The 19,467-nt window shown below is 44.8% G+C and overlaps 2 protein-coding genes across 8 annotated transcripts in view; one reads left to right on the top strand and one right to left on the bottom strand.

The window, feature by feature from the left end:
- KCTD1 (potassium channel tetramerization domain containing 1) overlaps positions 1-19,467 on the top strand; it is a 166,212-nt gene that overhangs the window by 109,299 nt on the left and 37,446 nt on the right. For 5 of the 7 annotated variants that reach the window (XM_053246932.1, XM_053246931.1, XM_053246933.1 and 2 more), the window contains exon 2: positions 13,737-13,915. In XM_053246932.1, coding sequence (XP_053102907.1) covers positions 13,737-13,915 — 179 coding nt within the window. Of the gene's footprint in view, positions 1-13,255; positions 13,380-13,736; positions 13,916-19,467 lie in introns of all 7 variants that reach the window. The other 2 variants (XM_053246930.1, XM_053246929.1) reach the window with 2 other exon arrangements.
- On the bottom strand, positions 6,719-11,961 carry LOC128323570 (uncharacterized). The gene is made up of 2 exons (XM_053246936.1): positions 10,823-11,961; positions 6,719-7,782 (listed from the first exon to the last, which is right to left on the bottom strand). The coding sequence occupies exons 1-2, from the start codon at positions 11,214-11,216 to the stop codon at positions 7,139-7,141; spliced, it is 1,038 nt and encodes a 345-aa protein (XP_053102911.1). The 5' UTR covers positions 11,217-11,961; the 3' UTR covers positions 6,719-7,138.

Here is a 19,467-nt window from a genome sequence, read left to right as displayed (position 1 = left end):
TGATCTTAACTACCACAGGCTCCTCCTCCCTATCTGCATATGGAATCTCCACTGCCCAATCACCACAGTGCTTCCTCACAAGAGCTGCCACACAGGATTAGCCATGGGTACACCTTAGAGAATTAGATAGATAGCTATCTTATTGCAAAATATTTAGATTTGAACTTCAAGACCGTATGACTTGATAACCTTGTTGAATTGACTTCACTGAAGGTATAGCAACTTTATTTTTTCACATTAGAAAAAAGTACTATGTGCAATCTTATTTGTACTGTCAATAAGTATTAACTTATTTGTAAAGTATTAATGCAAATGTAAAAATCAAGTAAATTACAAGCTAATCACATGTACAGAGCAGTTGCTTTGCTTTCTTGCTTTAGTGTTTTTAGAATATCTCTTTGCTCTTAGGAATGGCGCAAAAATAATATTTATAGGAATATTACAACTTATTTTCATTCTCAGATTTTCATTGTGTTTTGACATCATTTTGCAGAACTGTTCAAAGCCTTTTCTTGCTAGTACGGCAGGCCTCGACAAATTTTCTTCAGATCTAGGAGCCAGTCCAAAGCATTGGGAGCCAGACAATAAACACTTACTTACTGACTTACTTATTTATTACACTTTTATACCGCCCCACACTTGTGTCTCTGGGCAGTTCACAATGATAAAACAGTTAAAAACACATATTAAAACACATAAAAACAATTAAAAACTAACCATTTAAAAATCAATCACAGAATTAAAATTAACTGGACAAAATTACCAGACTTTATGATGGATATTGTTGTTGTGGGGGGATGTGTGGGGGGTGAGCTTCTCTTCATCCCCTTTACAAGTAACAAGGCTGCTTGGGACAAAGAGATTAAATAATTCTGCCTCTGAACCTTCTAGTCTAGGTGCCACAGTTAACTTTCAGGGAGGACATTCATACCATCAAAAACTGTGTTCTACCTGGGTTTGGAAGCTGTATGTGCTCTCAGTTTTCGGTTGTGTGGAAGCAAGGTAAGAGGAAAACCTGGGTAGAAGTGATTGTGTGGAAGCACACACAGCTTCCAAACCTGGGTAGAACACAGATTTTGATTGTGTGAAAGACTTCTAGGTGTCATGGCGCCTGGGATTTGTCAAGCCCTGTAATCCGTCCCTCAAACTGATGTGTGTTGAGCAATAGAAAAAAACTCCATCATTTTAATAAATAAGTTAAAATTTAGAGAAGTGGTTACAGCAGTTTGCATGGATTCTAGGATAATATGAACCAATGAGAAGTTAAAAAAAAAAGTTCATTGCACTGTAATTGTTTTGTATAAACCATGAGGGTCTTAGAGGCTATTCACACAATTGCCATGGGAGGGCACAGCGGGAAGGCTGCCTTCATCTTACCTTCCCCCCACACAATCCAACAGGTCCTCTTTGGCACGCCCCCTGAGCACCCACACGGGCAGCCCTGCTCCATGCAGCATGGAGCAGGGCAGAGGGATCCAGGGGCAGAACTTGTTCCGGCCTCCAGGCATCCCTCGATGCAATGCGCACCACGTGTGTTGCATTGGGCATTCCCCTTTCAGATCGGTGCTCTGTGAGTCTGTCTCTTTGACTCCTCAGGCTGCATACTGCCCAAGGAATCACACAATACCCTGTAGCCAGGTTAAGACTGCGAGAACTAACAGTTAGGCAGACAGGGAGCGGAGGGATCGTCTGCTTCTCACAACCAGCCTAACCCTGCCTGGGGCATGAGAACAGCTTCTTACTGTTTCTTTGTAAGGTTCCCAAGTAAACTTTGATGGCTGCCAGTTTGTGGGAGGATTTTTCAAAATACAAAACTGGGGTTGTGCAGTGATTGTATCTTGATGCCTCCATTCCTCTTGATTACCTCCTGTAGGTATCTGGAACTGTGAATGATTCCACCAATAACATTGCATACCTAGTAATATAACCTCGCCAAAAAATGGCATGGGAGTGGGTCTGTAGTTCAGTGGAAGAGCACGTGCTTTGCATGCAGAAGGCCCTACATTAAAAACCTTGCAGCTCCATGCAGATCTCGGCAGTATCTGTATGAAACCCTAGAGAGCGGCTGTCGGCCATTGTAGGCAGTACTGGCCTAGGTGGATCAATGGTTTGACTCAGTCTGCTTCCTATAGTCCGAACAATGTTAGGATGGTCAGTTCATGTCTCTACTTTGTCATAATGGCCCCAAAGTGTGGGAGCTGAATATTTAAATATAATTTTAAAAGATCCTCTCCCATCTCCACACTACACTAATTGAAATATTTTGATAGATAAATATATTTTAGGTACAATTTATTTTGACTGGAGAAGATACTCTGATGTATCCCATGCAGTCAATGCAACTTAAGTGCTTGACTTTTGCAGGATTATATTATGATTACTGGGAGCTGTATGGTATAACATTACACCACAAAAGCAACTCATGCTGTTGAGCATGTGTTTTTCTTATTTCATGCAGACACTGAAAAGTAGGGAAATGTCACCACTAATGCACATTGACAGAATAAAAATAGTGAGCAACATCCAGGCTAACACTGCCCTCACAGTAGAATGTTTCATGCATACAGCTATTTTCAGGGTTCAACAATTCCCAGGTGCCACCTTGCCATGGCACTCTGAAATTTAAGCATTGCACCTGAGCCAGGTGAGGGATGCAGTCAGGAGGAGAAGTGAGCAACCAAGTTGTGTAAGGGTTGCTCCCTCCTCTTTCTGGTCATGTCATTCTGTTGCTTGTCTGAGCCAGATGAACATGACCAGGAGGGGTAGGAAGCAAACCACTCTCGCCTTGCTGCTCACTCCTTGTTCTAGCCATGCCTGATTTGACTTAGGCAAGTCATGGAATCACATGCTGACAACGAGGAGGAGGAGGAGGAAGCAGGAAGCAGTTGAGGTGGAGAGTCTGCCCTCCCCATGAAGCAAAGGGTATTGCTGGGGTTGAGCGGAGATTCCAACCACTGCATGGAGCAGAAGGCAGTGTGGCTGTTGCTGATTCCTAGAGCCAAAGAACATTTGGCAGGCCTGACTATATTTCTTAACCATCCCTCTTCCCACTGCTGCACCCAAGTATGTCCCAGGGAGTCCCCCAACCCCATTGTGGGGGTCATTGGGGGAAAATGTTCTTGAGGGCATTGTTAGCCTTGATGCAACTTGGGCGCTTCAGAAGCTGTGTCCTGTGTGTATTGAGGAAAATATTTCATTGGACTGCTCTCTGAAGCTGTGAAAATGTGGTGTATGTGTCTGTAATTAACAGTGATATCACAATTCAAACTATGTCTCATTATTCAACACTGTGATTTAATTATATTTTGGTTTTTTCCTTATATTGTGTGAAATCTCATAAATAGACATAATTGGAGAATGTCATGAAGTTACATATTCTTGTCTATTGGTATCTAATATTCCAGAATAGAGTTGAGGTGAGATATGTGCATGGTGTTGACACTTTTAAAAAACTGTTAACTTCAGTTCCTTGACTTTTACTAGAACAACAGTGTATTTTTGACCGGTTCACTCATAAAGACATGGACAGAAAATCACAGAAAACAAATACTTTTTGAAGGGAAAAGAAATTGTGTTGTAGAGCAGGGGTTCTCAAACCTGGGTCCGCAGATGATGTTAGACATCATGCCAAAGGCTTTTGTGGCATGGGATAATAGAAGTTGTAGTCTGACATCATATGGGGACCCAAGTTTGGAACCCCTGCTGTAGATATATACTTCATATCAGATATGAAGAAATAGCTAGTGAATGAATGAATACTTCAGAGAATGAGCTGAGTGTCATAGCTGTGAACTTACTGGGTGGCCCTTGACAAGTCCCTTGTCAGCTCTCCACTCCCAGTCAGTAATCTGGGTTAATAATACTGGCATATAACAGGAATATTTTAAGATTAACAAGATATCGGTTGCTGCCCCACTTCTCTGGAATTCCCTTCCCCTGCAGATTTGTTTAGCTCCTTCTTTTTTAATTTTAAAATCTCTATTGAAGACTTTTCTTTTTCGCCAGGCTTTTACCCTGTAGTTTACCTTTTTTTTCCCCTTCTCTTTTTTGTTAGTTACTTTAGTTTTATTTAGAATGTAGTTTTAATGCTGTCTTGTTTTGCATGTTTTTGTACACCCCCCAGAGTCTTCAGAGTGGGCAGTATATCAAATGTTTCTAATAATTTATATATATATATATATATATATATATATATATATATATATATATATATATGACTTAGAGAAAGCACCATATAAAAACAAAATAGTTGTAGCATATGAGAGTGAGAGGGACCTATGATCATGACAAGATGAAGAACTCTACAATACAGAACAGAAAATGAGCCTACCCTAATATTTGTTTGTAGGCTAGGGTGAGCCTACAAACACACATTAGGGTAAGAAAGGACTTAATGGGTTGTAAATCCATTCCTGTTGGTACAGAGAGGGCTACAGAGATATTTGAAATGGTCCTGATAAAAACATTTAATCAATTCATCCAGCAATAGATGGATTTCTCCAGAAGAGTCAGAATGGTGCTGAAATTAATCAAACTGTCAAAATACTTGCATGTCATTACTGGAACGCAGAGGCGTAACTATAGGGGGAGCAGGGGGGGCACGTGCCCCGGGCGCCATCTTTTCTGGTCACGTGGGGGGCGCCGCCATGACAATTTTTTTTTATTTTTTTTAAAAAAATTTGTTAATACAAATGTTTCCTGCTCAGTGCAGCAGCACTGCAGCAGTCAAGGGAGCGCATCGGCGCCCCCTCCCCCATGAGCGGTCCCTTCCGCGCCGCCCACGCCCCCCCCCCATTGCTTTGCTGGCGCCTGGCGGCCAGTCAGTGGCCTGGCTTGGCGGCGGGCGCTTGTGAGGAAAAACCTAAGTATAATGTAGTATGTTGGGGGGCGCAGGGGGGGCGCCATTTCAGTGCTTGCCCCGGGCGCCATTTTCCCTAGTTACGCCTCTGCTGGAACGTGTTGCGTATATGCATATTGGTCTGAGGCCTTGTCTGTGCAGCATGGAATCTATTGTGTTTTAAGATGTGGAAACATCATTGCTGCATATGCATATTTGTTGTGCATGCTTATTTGAGTAAGTTTGCATTGTAGCATGTGATGCAGTCTTAAGTGGAGCATTTGTTGTGCGTGTGTGCGCATGCATGCATGCATGCCTATTTGAGTCACTATATGCTTTGTAAAGGACCCTGTATGGTATTTTAAAGTATCACAGAAGTATTGCAGTAACATTGACAAAAAAATGTAAACTCCTTGAGCACATGTGTGGGTTTGATGAAAGCATGGCAGGTTTTTGAAGGGCTCAGGATTTTTCAAATACAGTAGTAGTCAGGATTTCAGAATAATTGTATTCCACCTGACCTTTGCTGTTCGCGAATTTCAGCTGTAACACCAATCCTAAAACAGCTGGGTTTTTTCCTACTACATGTCCGCCTATATACAAAATGTCAAATGCAGCTTTTCACATTTCATTCAGTTCTGCCTCATCACATGTAGCAAATTTATCTGCTTTTGTAGATGGTGTATATTTTGCATAGTGCAGTAGCATAATAACAGTACTGGTGAAACAGTAATGGTGAAACTTGACTAGGCAAATGGTTGTGCATAAAACTGTTTGCAACTAATGCAAAATCCTAGAAAAGTTTGTCATTATCTTCTTCAGAAGTGTATCCCCTTCTCTTATAACTCCTGAAAGGAGTAGGAAGAACACTTCTACTGCTGCTATTGCTGTGTGTGGTTGGTGTGTATAGAGTCAGAATTAGGAGAACCAGATTTTTAACATCCGAGACGTCTTTGCACACCTCATGAGAGAGTTTGGGCTCCTTCCACCTATTGAAGGATGCATTGTCATGAAAAATAGGGGAACCCATAGTATATGAATGAACAGGATAGGATCTCATAGTAACATGCTTCGATCTTCCATTTTTTTCTGTGAAGTAGCAAAGATTATTATTATTATTATTATTATTATTATTATTATTATTATTATTATTACATTTATATCTTGCTCTTCCTCCAAGGAGCCCAGAGCGGTGTACTACATACTTGAGTTTCTCCTCACAACAACCCTGTGAAGTAGGTTAGGCTGAGAGAGAAGTGACTGGCCCAGAGTCACCCAGCTAGTCTCATGGCTGAATGGGGATTTGAACTCTGGTCTCCTCGGTCCTAGTGCAGCACTCTAACTACTACACCACGCTGGCTCTCAAATGAGCAAATAGATTTTCACTATTCTGTCAGGAAAACAAATGCAATCTGATAAGGATCGTCCAAAAGATAGCTTTAGTTGGTGAGATGTTTTAAAGTTACATTATCTACTAAAGTTGATTGGCTACTTTCATATCTTGTAGAAAACAATCCAGGGCTAGTTTTGTTGATGCTGTGGTATACTGAATTTCGTACCTGTGTCTTGTCTCTGTGTTTCAGTCTGGCACCTCAAAAGTATCTCTAATCCCTTTAAGCCTGCTCATTTTCTTGTGTGGAACATTGTACAACAGTATGTGTTCAACTAGAAAAAGTCTTTTTGATGCAATTGTCAACTATAACAATAATATGTACTATACATAATAATAGATTTACTCTGGTTTTAGTTCTATCTGTGCTGGGGGGGAAACAATCTTGCAATACCTCATGGTGTCTCCTTTTTAGTTGATCCACCATCTTGTAAGAGTCATTGTCCCCAGACCCCAGGCAAAGACGACACCGACACAATTTGTTGGGTGAATTGGTCATAACTTTATTACAAGAATCAACTGTGAGCAAGCAAACTTGACAGTGATGTTCAACCACCCAGACAGTGCGGGGCCTAGCACTGGCCAGGTTTGGACCCCAAGTCCACCCCTGACCATGCTTGGGCGACACACCCTGGCTCAGGAGAGCATCAGGCACTGTACTGATCCGTCTCCTTTCAACCAACCCCCAATTGAGGGTCTGGAACCTTCTAGGCTTTGCACACCCCGGACCGCGCAGCCCAAGGATCTGCAAAGTCCTGAAGCCGGTTCATGGCAAGTCGTCCTCCCTGGGCCGCACAAGCCACAAGGGAGCGACTGACCAATCACCAATTAACTCGTCCCAAGGGTGCTCACCGAAGTTAAACCCAACTATTTCCCACCAAAACCCGCACTGTCCCTGCCACACAGGGAGGTCAGCCTAGCTTGGCCTTCCTGCCCCACCACTCCCCAACAACTTCCCCAAGCCCCCTCTGAATATTGGATAGGTACAAATCGCAGCCCTGAACAGACAGGTGGACCCCGTCAGGCCTAAACAAGTGCGGCAATGAAGCCGACAGGCCGGGCTGTGCCAACACCCAGCCCCCATCCTCAAGAACAAGCCGGCCAATAGCCTTAGACGCCTTACGTCGAGCTCGTTCAACCCCCCTTAGAGAGTGCACCCCGCGCCAAATTCTGCGCTGGAGCCACTCGACCCACACAATCCTCATCCCTGGAAATCTATCCCGCAAGGACCCAAAATCAGAAGAGGCTTGTTGAATGATGGAGAGACCTGATCGCTTGCCCAAGTCGTTCTCACCCAAATGCACGACCAAAATATCCGGACAGGAACACCTATCAACATAATCTAACAGAGTTGGGAGTAACTGTCCCCAAAGCATCCCCCGCATACCCAACCAAGACACTCTGGACTGCTGTCCCAGACCGAGTTGGGTCCCAAAACGTGAGGCGCTGGCCCTCTTGTATGCCCAAAACACCAAGGAATGGCCACACAGGAGTACTCTCACAGGAGCCGCCGCCCCGCCAGCACCTCTCATCGGAGCCGCTGCCCCGCCAGCACCTGTTAAAAGAACAAACAGGTAACAAACAGCTGCAACTGTGCCGCTTTAGCGCACATAGCGTAAAAAAGCATCAGACTTCCACCGTCCAATCCTCTGCACATCCCTCGCCTCCAAACCCAGGCCACTGGCTGTAGTAGCCGCCCCAATTCTAAAGGAGTGCAGGCTAAACCCCAAGTCTGACACACCAGCACAGGCCATAGCCTTCCTCAGAACAGCCCATAGCTGATACTGGGTTAAAGGATCCCCCCTCTCATGGACAAATAAACACCCAGATGCCTTGGGACCACCTGCTACATACTGCCGTAAGGCCATCACTGGACACATTCCCGGGTCTGAGGCAGCATGGAGCCTAATCACCTGCCCCTTCCCCTTCTGATCAGTCTTGGAGCTACGGAGTAGCAACGTGACTCCCCTACCCTCAAACGACAAATCCCCAAACTGCAGGCAACGCCCCACAGGCGAATGCCTACCCCGTGGCAAAACTTCACTGGGTCTAAAAGCCCCCAAAAAGTAAACCAAGGAGGCAGCCTTCATTAACGTAGCTTCCCAAGGGGAAGAGCAACAGACAGGTAAATGGCGAATCAGTGCAGCCACCATGTCCAAGGTTAGTGGCCTCCTTTTATCCGGGCCCCTGGGCTGCTGCCGCGCCCACCCCTCCAGCATGCGTTTAACCCTAGGATCACCTGTAGTGTCCTGCACCCCCTGCACTTGAGCCTCGAAGGCCAAAGCGGAGACGTAGCCTCCCATGGTCGAGACCGCCTTACCTGCCCTAAAAAGAGACACCAGGAACTGCATAACGTTCCACAGGCACAGGCCATGCTTCCACAAGGCCCTCTTGTCTCCTAAACGTAGAGAATGCCCCTACCTTCGCCCGATAACTAACCCTGGTACTGGGCGCCAAGGAGGCATCGATGGCCTGCCGCGCAGCTACGCGCCAAGCCTCCACAGGGCTTCCGGCATGACCTCCGGGTCCCGCATAGCCAGTTCCCGAAACCTGTCCAACTGAAACTGAGACAGGGCATCAGCGATGTCATTCTGAAGCCCTGGAACATGTCGCGCCACAAATAAAATGTTGGCACGTAAACACTGCAAAACAAAAGCTCTAACCAAGCCCATGACCCGAGGGGACCGTGACGTCTGTGAATTGACAACCTGCACTACTGCCTGATTGTCGCACCAAAACTGAACTGTGGAGTTAGAGAACTCCCCAGCCCAAAGGTGCACTGCCACCACAATGGGGAACAGTTCCAAAAAGGTAAGGTCCCTAGTGATACCGGCCCTCTCCCAGCCAACCGGCCAACACCCATAACACCAGCGCCCACGAAAATAAATGCCAAACCCCGCTCCCCCAGCCGCGTCCGAATGGACCTGCAGCTCTGCCTCAACTAGCTGCTCTGCCCTCCAGAATGAAACACCATTAAATTGCTCCAAAAACGTGCCCCATACTGCCAAGTCTGCCTTAACCCCCTCCATAAGCCTTACCCTATGGTGAGGAGCCCGCAAACCGGACATCAGGTCACAAAGGCGCCTCAAAAATGCCCTCCCGGGTACCACCACCCTGCAGGCGAAATTCAAATGACCTACCACCACCTGCAGCTCTTTAAGGGAAACCTTCCGCGCCACCTGCATGGCCCCAATAAGACCCCGCAGCGTCGCCAACTTCTCCAACGGGAGACGCGAACACCCAACCACCGTATCCAACTCAATACCCAAAAAGGACAGGTGATGTATGAGGCGGTACTCGCCTGGAGCCTTCTTCGGGACAACTCCCAATGGGGAAACCCTCAAATTGTCAAAGGGGGGAAGATCGAAAAGCCCAGCCACCCTCCCAGCAGCCACCTCCTTACCTATCTTCCTGGCCACTACCACCTCCATCCCTTTAACTGATTTAAGGTTATCGGCCATAAAGGCCACCCTATGAGATAACGTCGGAATCCTAAAATCTTCTTTAAACCCTGAACTCAACAAGGCAGCGGCCTCCCGATTAGGGTAGCCTATTAACAGCTGCTCCAAAACGTCCAGTCTAACTGGGCTGGGCCCCTTTACCCAAGGGGGGTGCGTGAGGGCCCCCCTTCTTGCCCCCATCGAACCTTGGCTTAGATCCTGCCCCGAAGCCACGAGCCCTGGGGCACGAAGAGCTCGGGTGCTTGGCACCACAGATGCTACACACGTGTCTAAACTTACAGGCCTGTCTTCCACAGCGGCCACTGCGATTATACTCCCAGCAAACCGACTGGGGTTGAACCCACGGCTGGCCCGCAACAGCGGGAAAAGACAGTGCCGCTGCCTTGGATAACAGATGCCCGCTGTCCGATCTCTCACCGTCCACTGGCCGCGTCGGCGACATGATGAGAACCCACAGCTCCAAATGAGGCGCATCCCATGGCAGGGATGGATCCAAAGCGGCTCGCATCCTAAAATTCTCATCATATCGGACCCAAGCATTGCCAGCAAAGTCTGACACAGCCCGACGGATAATGTCCATATACTTAACTAACTAACGCCAGGGCTCTGGCCGGCTGTGCCAGAATGACCACCCCCATATAAATCGTAAAACCCAAAAGCCTGTTATTCCAGGATTTCTCAACTGGCTTACGCTTCGTCACAGCGTGGTCTTTACACGACTCACCCTCCTTATGCTTTACCTCGGGTTCCCTAAATAACAAGGAGAATATGTCAACGTATTCCCCTTTCAAAATCTTCTCCTTAGTGGCCAGTAAAAGGTGATACCCCAAAGGCAACCCCACTGCCCCATACGGAGAATGCTGAGGTGAGGCATAACCCCCCTAGGATACCAACCTGCACCCTGCATGGGTGGCAACCCAGGTCCACTGGAAGCAGGCACGACCCCTTGCCACACCTGCTCAGCCACCCCTTGCGTACTCCGCCCCACCCCTGGCAAAGGACCCACCAACCCACCTGGGTATGTATGTGTGACCCCCCAGGGGGCAGGGCCCCAACCCCCAGCGGCTGGCATCGGCCAGGGAAACCACGGCCACTGGCCGGTACCGCCATGTGGTGCAACAGATCCAGGCTCACCCGGCTGAGCAACAGCTGACATCTCCACCGCCGCCGAAGACTCCTCCTGCTGCAACGCCCCCAGAACTGCTGCCTCGTCCAAAACTACCACTGGCACATCACTCGGGCCGCTTAGCCTCTCCTCCATGGCCTTCAGTCTGACAGATAAAGAATCAATTAACTGAGTCCTTGCGGCCCCCCTCGTCCGAGTTCTGCCCCCCTTACCAGAAGGCCCTGCCCCCATATCTGATGGCAGCGCCTTGGCCCGCTCCAAAGCCTCCAGCCGCTGTATCATCCCCTTAATGAGGGTCATTTCCCCATCATCCTCATCCGACGATGAAGACTGGGGTGCAGGACGCTTAGGAGGCTTGATCGGCTTCCCCCCGGCTTTCCCTTTTGCCTTCCTGGGAGGCATGACCACTCTACCCTTATTTGATTTTATTACGTACGAAATTGTTCAATACTCCTTCTGTCTCTACTGGTTTTGTTTTGTTTTTTTATTAAATTAATAAATTCATTTATATATTAATGTATTTACTTAATTATTTTATATCTATCTATTTATTTTTAATTAGATATATCGACTAATCCAAAACAAGCAGCATTCCCACTGATCACACCCCACAGTGCTAGGCCACACTCCTCCCAGGCAGCCACACCCAGAAGGCCCAACAGAGACAGAGGGGAAAAGCCCTAAGAGCTGTCAATCACCCGGGCCTGTAAGAGCTGTCAATCACCCGGGCCTGTCAGCCCGGCAACAGCCTCCCAGGGAGTCCCTAGCACCCCCTAGTGGGCTCGCAGCCCAAGCAACCAGCAGCCTAGAACAATCCCCCCACCCGGGGGCCCCTCCAGGCCAATCAGCCCAAATACCGGCCGGACCGCCCCCCCACCAAAGGCTAGATCGCCACTGCTGCCCCACGTGGCCGCAGACTCGGCCCAACACCCACAATGCCGCCGCTGCTGCCGCCGTCAACCCCCGACCCAGCCTCCCCACAGGCCGAATCGGCCGAAAAATGCCACCGCGGCCGCAGCCGCCGACCACCAACCCAACCGCCCGGGTCCCCACTCCCCTACGGTCCGAGTCCGGACCGCCTATTAGGGCCGAATGGGGCCCCAGCAAACCACTGAGAGGAGCTTGGGCACAGAGCTCCTCTCTCGTCAAAAACTTGGGCCGAACTGAAAAGGAAGGGCGGGGAGACGCCGATAACGGCCATCAAGCCCCGCCCCTCCGGCCCGAGAACCAATCAGGCGTCTTCCTTGCCTGTTGCCGGGGCTGGGACAAATCACCCTCCCCAGGCAACGGGCCAGAGGAGGGGCATTGTTACCAAGTGCGTTTTTGACTTAAATACTTGTTTTTTGACATACTGTTGTGGCACCTAGCCCAGTTGCCTGTGGTAGCCATGGATGACTGAAAAAAGTGCACCATTGCTGAAATGCAGTAAAGCATCACAAGCCTCTTGCACCCATAATTCTGGTGCAAGAACATTTTAAATTGCGGGCCTGCAGGTGGAGGATTAATCTTTTTTAAAAAATATAGTACAGAACCCTGTAATTGTAGGCATGTCATAAATGAGATGTGGAAATGAATATTGTGCTCCTTTCCCACAATGCAGGAAAGTAAATCCTGTAGTGAGTTACTATGATTTGCTCTTGTTTAATATGCAAAGTGTATTCTCTCACTAATCCTCATAACTGTAAGGTGGTTCTCATTTTTTAGATGGGAAATGGAGTTGTTGCATGGCAATTCTATGCATGTTTGTTGTTTAATTGGAAGTAAGTCCCACAGTGTTTGGTAGAGTTTCCTCCTAGGTAAGTGTGCATAGGATTGTAGCCTTCGAGGAAGTAATTTGATCAAGCCTACACCTGGACCTGCATAATAGTGAAGATTTTGAATGTAGGTCTCTGCGCATCATATTTACACCCTCCACCCCAAGATTTATTGGATCTTAAAGACTTATTTATTTATTTATACTTATTTGCAACTAAATTGATTGCCAAGTGAACAAAGCATGTTTAATGGTTCAGCATGTCTGATTTAATGTATTGCTTATAATCTTAAATAAAAAATCTAGGAAGTGCTTTGTTTTCTTAGCCAGTTTATCCAAGCTACATTTTTGAGTGTCTGTTAGGAGGAACTGAGGTTGTCTTAGAAATGTGGCCAGGTTTTGTTTTGTTTACATTCCAGAATTTTGGAACTGGTCTGCCTTGCTGGCTCCAGCAAAGTGCTTTGCTTCATTCTGCCCCGCCCTAACTTGGTGCACAGGTCTAGTGCTTGCTATTTACTGACACTGCATTTCCAGTTTGACTGAAGAGTTTGTTTCATCTGCATCTGCTTGTGGTGTTTTCCTTTGGAGTTTTCTTTGGGAAGCTGCTGGGAATTGCAGCCTACTGGGGCACAGAGGGGCATCTGTCACAACTTGTATAATATTTACATGGAAAATGTCTTTCTCAAAGGCTCTCGGTGCCCCATGTTTTACAGTACATGAACAGTTGGCTAGTCCAGGTGTTTCCTCTTCTGTTTGCGTGATATGTGAATTGGAAATTCAAGAGAAGAGTTGGCAGAATGGAAGAGCTGAGGGTTTGTATTTATCTATTCTAACTGCATAGCATTTAGGAGGGTTTGGGGTACAGCAATATCCTATCCGTAAAAACATTAGTGATTGTACCCCAATCTAAAATATGAGCACTGATCAGATTTGTCTGTTTTTTTTAAATGAAAGTGTAATTTTAAATAATGCTCTTTTTATTTAACTCTGCAGCTGACTGTGTAACTAAATTTCAAGTTTTGAAGCTTAACTTATTTTAAAAATCAGTCTTTAAAAATAGACTGAGTTTTGGTGGTGGTGACCTTTTACTCACTCCTCTGTGAATGTCTTTGTTCATGTTGTTTTAAATAGAAAATAAAATTCGTAATGGTGTTTGTATCTTTTCACAGGACAGTCGGCCCAATATGTCAAGACCTCTGATTACTAGGTCCCCTGCATCTCCTTTGAACAATCAAGGCATCCCCACGCCAGCACAGCTCACAAAATCCAATGCACCGGTACATATTGACGTGGGTGGGCACATGTACACCAGCAGCTTGGCCACACTCACTAAATATCCTGATTCAAGGTAATTCTAAGGACTGTGTTGCATGTATCTGGAAGCTCTGTTACTTTATTAACCTGTGCCCTTTTTGTATACTCTTTATGCAATGTTTTAAAAAAAATCCTTCTTCTTTAGAATGAATCCCATATTTCTGGCTGCATTAAAGCAGTAGTTTGAAAACGTTCTACTAAATGAAGCATATCAGTGGAATTTCTTCGTCTTTGCTCTGTCTTGCGCTCTCTCTCTCGCTCGCTCGCTCTCACACACACACGGAAGGAGGGAGAGTGAGTGATTTCTAGATCACTCATACACTATTTGCTTGTACTGTTTCCTCTCTGCTGGCAGTTTGTCAGTCCCGCCACACAATACCACTATGCACTGGTATGTCCCAGTTTAGTATATGAAATAACTGTTTTGGTAGAGGGTGGCTGGATTGCTCTTGTATCTAAAATTCACTTTGCATAAACATTAGGACTTGCTAGGCAGGAAGGGCTAGCATACCTTTACTAAGCAAGGGCCTAGATTAGGAAGGAGGACATCTGGTGTTTTAGTCTGAGGAGGGAGGGAAGCATCTTGCCACTCCTTCCTTCCGCTGTAAAAGCATCCTTGCTGACTGTGTAACCTTCTCTGAGTGGTCCAATAAAGCTGTAATACTCTTTCCTGCAAATCGGGGTTTGCAATTGGGAATGCAGTGTGTGGTATTGGTGCATGTCCTTAAGCCTTTCACCAGAGTGACTTTCTTCTTGTTACTTTAGAGTCAGTTACATGTGTGCCAACACTAACCACAGTCACTTTAAACTATGTTTTAAAGTGGGTTTGCCAACCATTGTTACAAGAGAACCTGTTAGCATTAACTGTGTTCATAAACATAAAGGTAAAGTCGTGTCGTTGAGTCAGTGTCAGCTCCTGGCAACCACAGGTTTTCTTTGGTAGAATACGGGAGGGGTTTACCATTGCCATCTCCTGCGCAGTATGAGATGATGCCTTTCAGCATCTTCCTATATCGCTGCTGCCCAATATAGATTTTTCCCATAGTCTGGGAAACATTCCAGCGGGGATTAGAACCAGCAACCTCTGGCTTGCTAATAAAGTCATTTCCCCACTGCACCATTAGGTGGCTTGTGGTTAATATACTATAGATCAGGGATCCTCAATGTTGGGCCCCCAGATGTTCTTGGACTTCAACTCCCATAATCCCCAGCCAAAGGCCACTGGGCCTGTGGATTATGGGAGCTGAAGTCCAAGAACATCTGGGGGCCCAATGTTGAGGATCCCTGCTAGAGAGAGAGAGAGAGAGATGCATATGCAACTTTGAACCATGGCTATTGGTGGTGTTATTTGTTCCAGAGAGATATATAGAGAGGAAGTGTATATCCTTGAAGCTGGTTCCCAGTTTGAAAACATGGTTTGTGGAGGGAAGTGCTTGACTCTGCATCAGGCCATTAAGGACAAACGCCATGGGATATTACATTTACTTAGGTATAACATACTTCTTCCATGGACCTCATAAACAGCAGAATTTCTTTTATATTATTACTGCTTTCAGTGATGCCCAACATTTGTTTTCTTTTGTGAAGAACTGTTTTTGTTCCTCATTTATATCCTATTCTCCCTTTAAATTCTGTAATATTAAAGTTCTGTGAAGAACTGGTAAAGAAAAGTTTGATATATTGCAGAACCTCATAATCATGCATACACAGGGAGCGGTCTTATACCAAATCACACCGTTGAGCCATCTAGCGTAGTAATGCCTACTGTGATTGGCATCGGCTCTCCGAGATTTCAGGCAGGTCTTTTCCAGCCCTGCCTGGAGGTGCCAGGGATTGGATTAGGGACCTTCTAGAGGCAAAGCAGATGCTCTAACACTGAGCTACAGCCCCAGTCCAAGATAAGGGCTAAAAGATCACAATCTCTCCTGAATTATACAAGTTTGACTTTCTATGGGTGGAAAGCCAATACAGTGGAAGACACTTATATGTTTAACTGGTTTATCATCATTCATGTTCTTCTTTACTGATACTGAACCCAAATAGGAATTGACAAGCACAAATACTGAAGTAAAAAAAAAAATTAAAAAAAAAATCTTTTAATGAGAGACAGTCATAGTTTGGCAATGCAAAGTTCTATTTGTTCAGATTTAATCTTGGCTTTCTGGAAATCTGGTGGCATAATTACAGTAGGTCAAAGTTTGTTGTTCATAACCATAGGTTGTTACAAATGAAATAATGTTTTAAAGTAAAATGCATTATTCATGAGGAGTTTCTTGGAATAATATAAACTAGCTTGAGATCAGCTCTATCTTAGGACAAGTGGGGACATGTATTAATACATGCAGCATGGAGAGGGTGGGGCAGAAGGAGCTGTTCTTAGCTCCTCTTGCTGTCTCCTTTCTGTTTTTTTGCCTTCCCCAGAAGGTCAGTGTGCCAGCCATCTTCATAGTGCTCTCAGGCAGATGGACCCCCTCATTTCTACTGTCACCTCAAGGCTGCTGCATAGCAGTAAGATCTAGCAATAAATGTACGTATTTCTAGCTGCTGGCTCCATGGAGTCATCAGACAGGTCTGTCAGTAATATTGTTTTGAATCCACTCTGCCTCCGTGGATCTTCAGGCAGAGCAGATATGGTGGCTGAAGTGGTAGCAACAACATTCTGACTTTCCACTTGGAAACGCATTGTCAAAATAAAATCCCAATTTTACAGGTTTTCACTTGATACCCTTATCAGTTTGGGGCATGATACTGCGGGGAAAGTTATCAAGCAACGTATTTCTGAATTGATTTACAGTCTGCAGTTGCTAAAATTCTGAAAGGCTCGTAATTAGGAGATCAGATTTTCAGTAGTAAACCGGCTACTTATTTAATTAACACTCTCCCTAAGTTTAGGCTGGCCTTGTCTTTAGCGTGTTTAAATGTGATACCCTCAGCGGTACTTTTTGAGAGGTTTAGAAGAGTGGAATGGGTGTTATTGAATCTATTGAGCATGTTATCCTACATTGGGCACTTTACAAAGATGATCGTTTAAATCTTATTGCGCCTTTGCTTGAGAGGTTTCCAGGACATTCAGATGAATTTTATTTAGTCTTTTTATTAGCAAATTTTAATTATAAGTATACAAATGTACTGGCCAAATTCTGTCACATTTTATGTAAATTGCGGTTGGCTATTGTGTAATGTAATGTTTTTGGTCAATGACTGGAATTGATTGATTGATTGATTTAAAAAAAACATTCTGACTTCTTGTAAAAGAGATGTTGGTGAAGGCTTGACTGACTGAGCCAAACCCAAGATCTCTGCCTACTATCCTCTTTCTCCATCAGCCTTTTGCCCCTGGAGGCTTGAAGGGTCTCCTGACAGCAAAAAAAATGTTTTTTTTATCCTGTCCTGCTTTCAAAATCTAGCTGGGTGCATTGTAGATGTCCAGCGTGGTCATGCTGTGTCGGACAATCTAATGCTGAAGTGATGCATTGAGTTTTCAAATGTATGTTTGCACAGAGTCTGTGGAGTTTCTTCTGTCTCTTGAGATTTCCACATTATTTCTGTTAACCAAAGAGTGACAATAAAAACTAGGCTGCCAAGGAAGTAAAAATATATATTTAATTTCAGAAAGCTCTAAGGAAATCTCTTGTGAATTTATGTGGGTGTGCTCTTTTGAAAGAGACACTGAGTGGAAAAACTTTGTAAATATATTTAAAACTTTAGTACATCTTCTGATCTTATTGACAATATGGAGATTAATTGTATCTTGAAAGATGTGTATCCATTTGCCACAAATCAGGCATTAATTGTCATCTCCATAGATATGAACATCTTATTTTAGCCCTACATGTCTTAAATGTCTAACAAGGCCAATAACTATTCATACTTTACTCTTCTTCACCAATGACTGCAGAGAGTAGTAGTGTGAAAAGACAGGCAAGCTGTTTATCTCATGTAACACTAGAGGCCAATAGCTGAAGCTACTATTCTCCCTAATGGCAAGTTATTTCTTAGCTGATAGGTATTGCAGTGATGGAATGTCTCCAGGCAGCACTAATATTTTGGAATTTTAAGATGTAATGGAACTTGTTTCTGATATATTGGTATCAACTGTAGTCCTAAATATGACTGTTGTTGGATATATAAAGGTCTTCATTAAAAGACGCAGCTGCTTTTCCCAACTGCAACTGTGACTTGTACAGGTGCCTCAGGTAGCATTTCTTAGATGTATAGTCTCTTTGGCCATGTATTATCACAACAGAGCTCCTCTTTGGTAACAACACATTACTGACCAAGGTCACTCTTGTTCTGGCCTGGCTTCTAGAGTGTAGGGTTGACATCTTTATCCTAGTACCGAGCATTGATCCTCCATTGAAGTGGGACAAAATACAGCTATGGCTGCTCACAGATCTGTTGTTCACCCCTTTCCTCCCCTGCTGTGGTGAACAAATAATCGGTTGTGCTAGCAGGTGAGGAAAGGATGGTGGCTTCCACTGACAATTTAAAGGAGAGTATTCAGTGCCTAATGCAGAGAATAGACCATGTTTGTAGAATCAGTACCAGCCTTAGAACTGTTAGGAGGAAAGAAACAACATGGTGAGAGGTGTCTGTGTGCCTTTGGCTGTTGGCGACTGAAGGGATTTCTAGGTGATGCAGAGGAGAAAATGAATGCAGAATAGCAGCTCTTGCAGAGGATGTTAAAAGGTGTTCCCTAAGCTGAAAACCTGTGTATTAAAAATAACTGCCTTTAAAATAAACTCCCCCCCCAAAAAGCCCTAATATAAGCATGTCAGCATTTATCAGAAACCCAACTATTTACTAAAGAATGGAATTTGTTTTCAAATAAATCTGGCTCTACAAACCTAATGACTATTTTGTTAAAAGTATGAATGTTAAGCAGACTAAATTTTCTCCTTTCACTCTTCCTTATATCTCCTGAGCATTCATCCAGTTCTGGGGGAGAAGGTGGGGAGAGAAGAAACTTAAAATCTACTTTTTTGTGGGGGGAAACTGTTTTGATAATATTGATTCACCCGTCATGCCAGTCTTTTCGAATATTTTATGAGATATTCACAGTCAGAATATCCATTCTGTGTGTGTATGTGTGTGTTTCATCTTATTTGCATTAGCTGGTGTAATCTTGTACACATTCTATAGATCCAGTCTTTGTTCATGACACATAAGTTACAAGGAAGCATAAAAAGTTACATGTTATAAACAGTCTTTATGTTAGCCTGAGCACATTAATTTACTTGCAAACTAAGTGACTTCTGCTTTGCTGTTCTCCTAAACCTCTGTATAGTTGCTAAGCAGTTTAGTATACTAATATGTATACAATAATTGCAGCATTAAGCAGACTCTGCTTCTAGCTTTGCAGCCAACACCCATGGCCACCCACAGGGCATGTTTGAAGCTTCAGGATATAGCTGCCAAATTCTAGAATGTTTCATGCTGGCTCTGTTCCACCTTCTTGCTGGCTTTGCACTTGGAAAGGTTTGCCACTTCTGGAATTTGTTTTCCAGCACTTTATTTAAGAGGAGACATTAAGTGAGGAAGCTCTTTTGGCTCTTATGGTACTATCTTCAAACTGATGATTTATAT

This window comes from Hemicordylus capensis, chromosome 4 (assembly GCF_027244095.1).
Source record: "Hemicordylus capensis ecotype Gifberg chromosome 4, rHemCap1.1.pri, whole genome shotgun sequence".
In the NCBI taxonomy this organism is placed as follows: Eukaryota; Metazoa; Chordata; class Lepidosauria; order Squamata; family Cordylidae; genus Hemicordylus; species Hemicordylus capensis.
The sequence above is the reverse complement of the archived record's forward strand: the minus strand, read 5'-3'. Positions and strand labels throughout refer to the sequence as shown.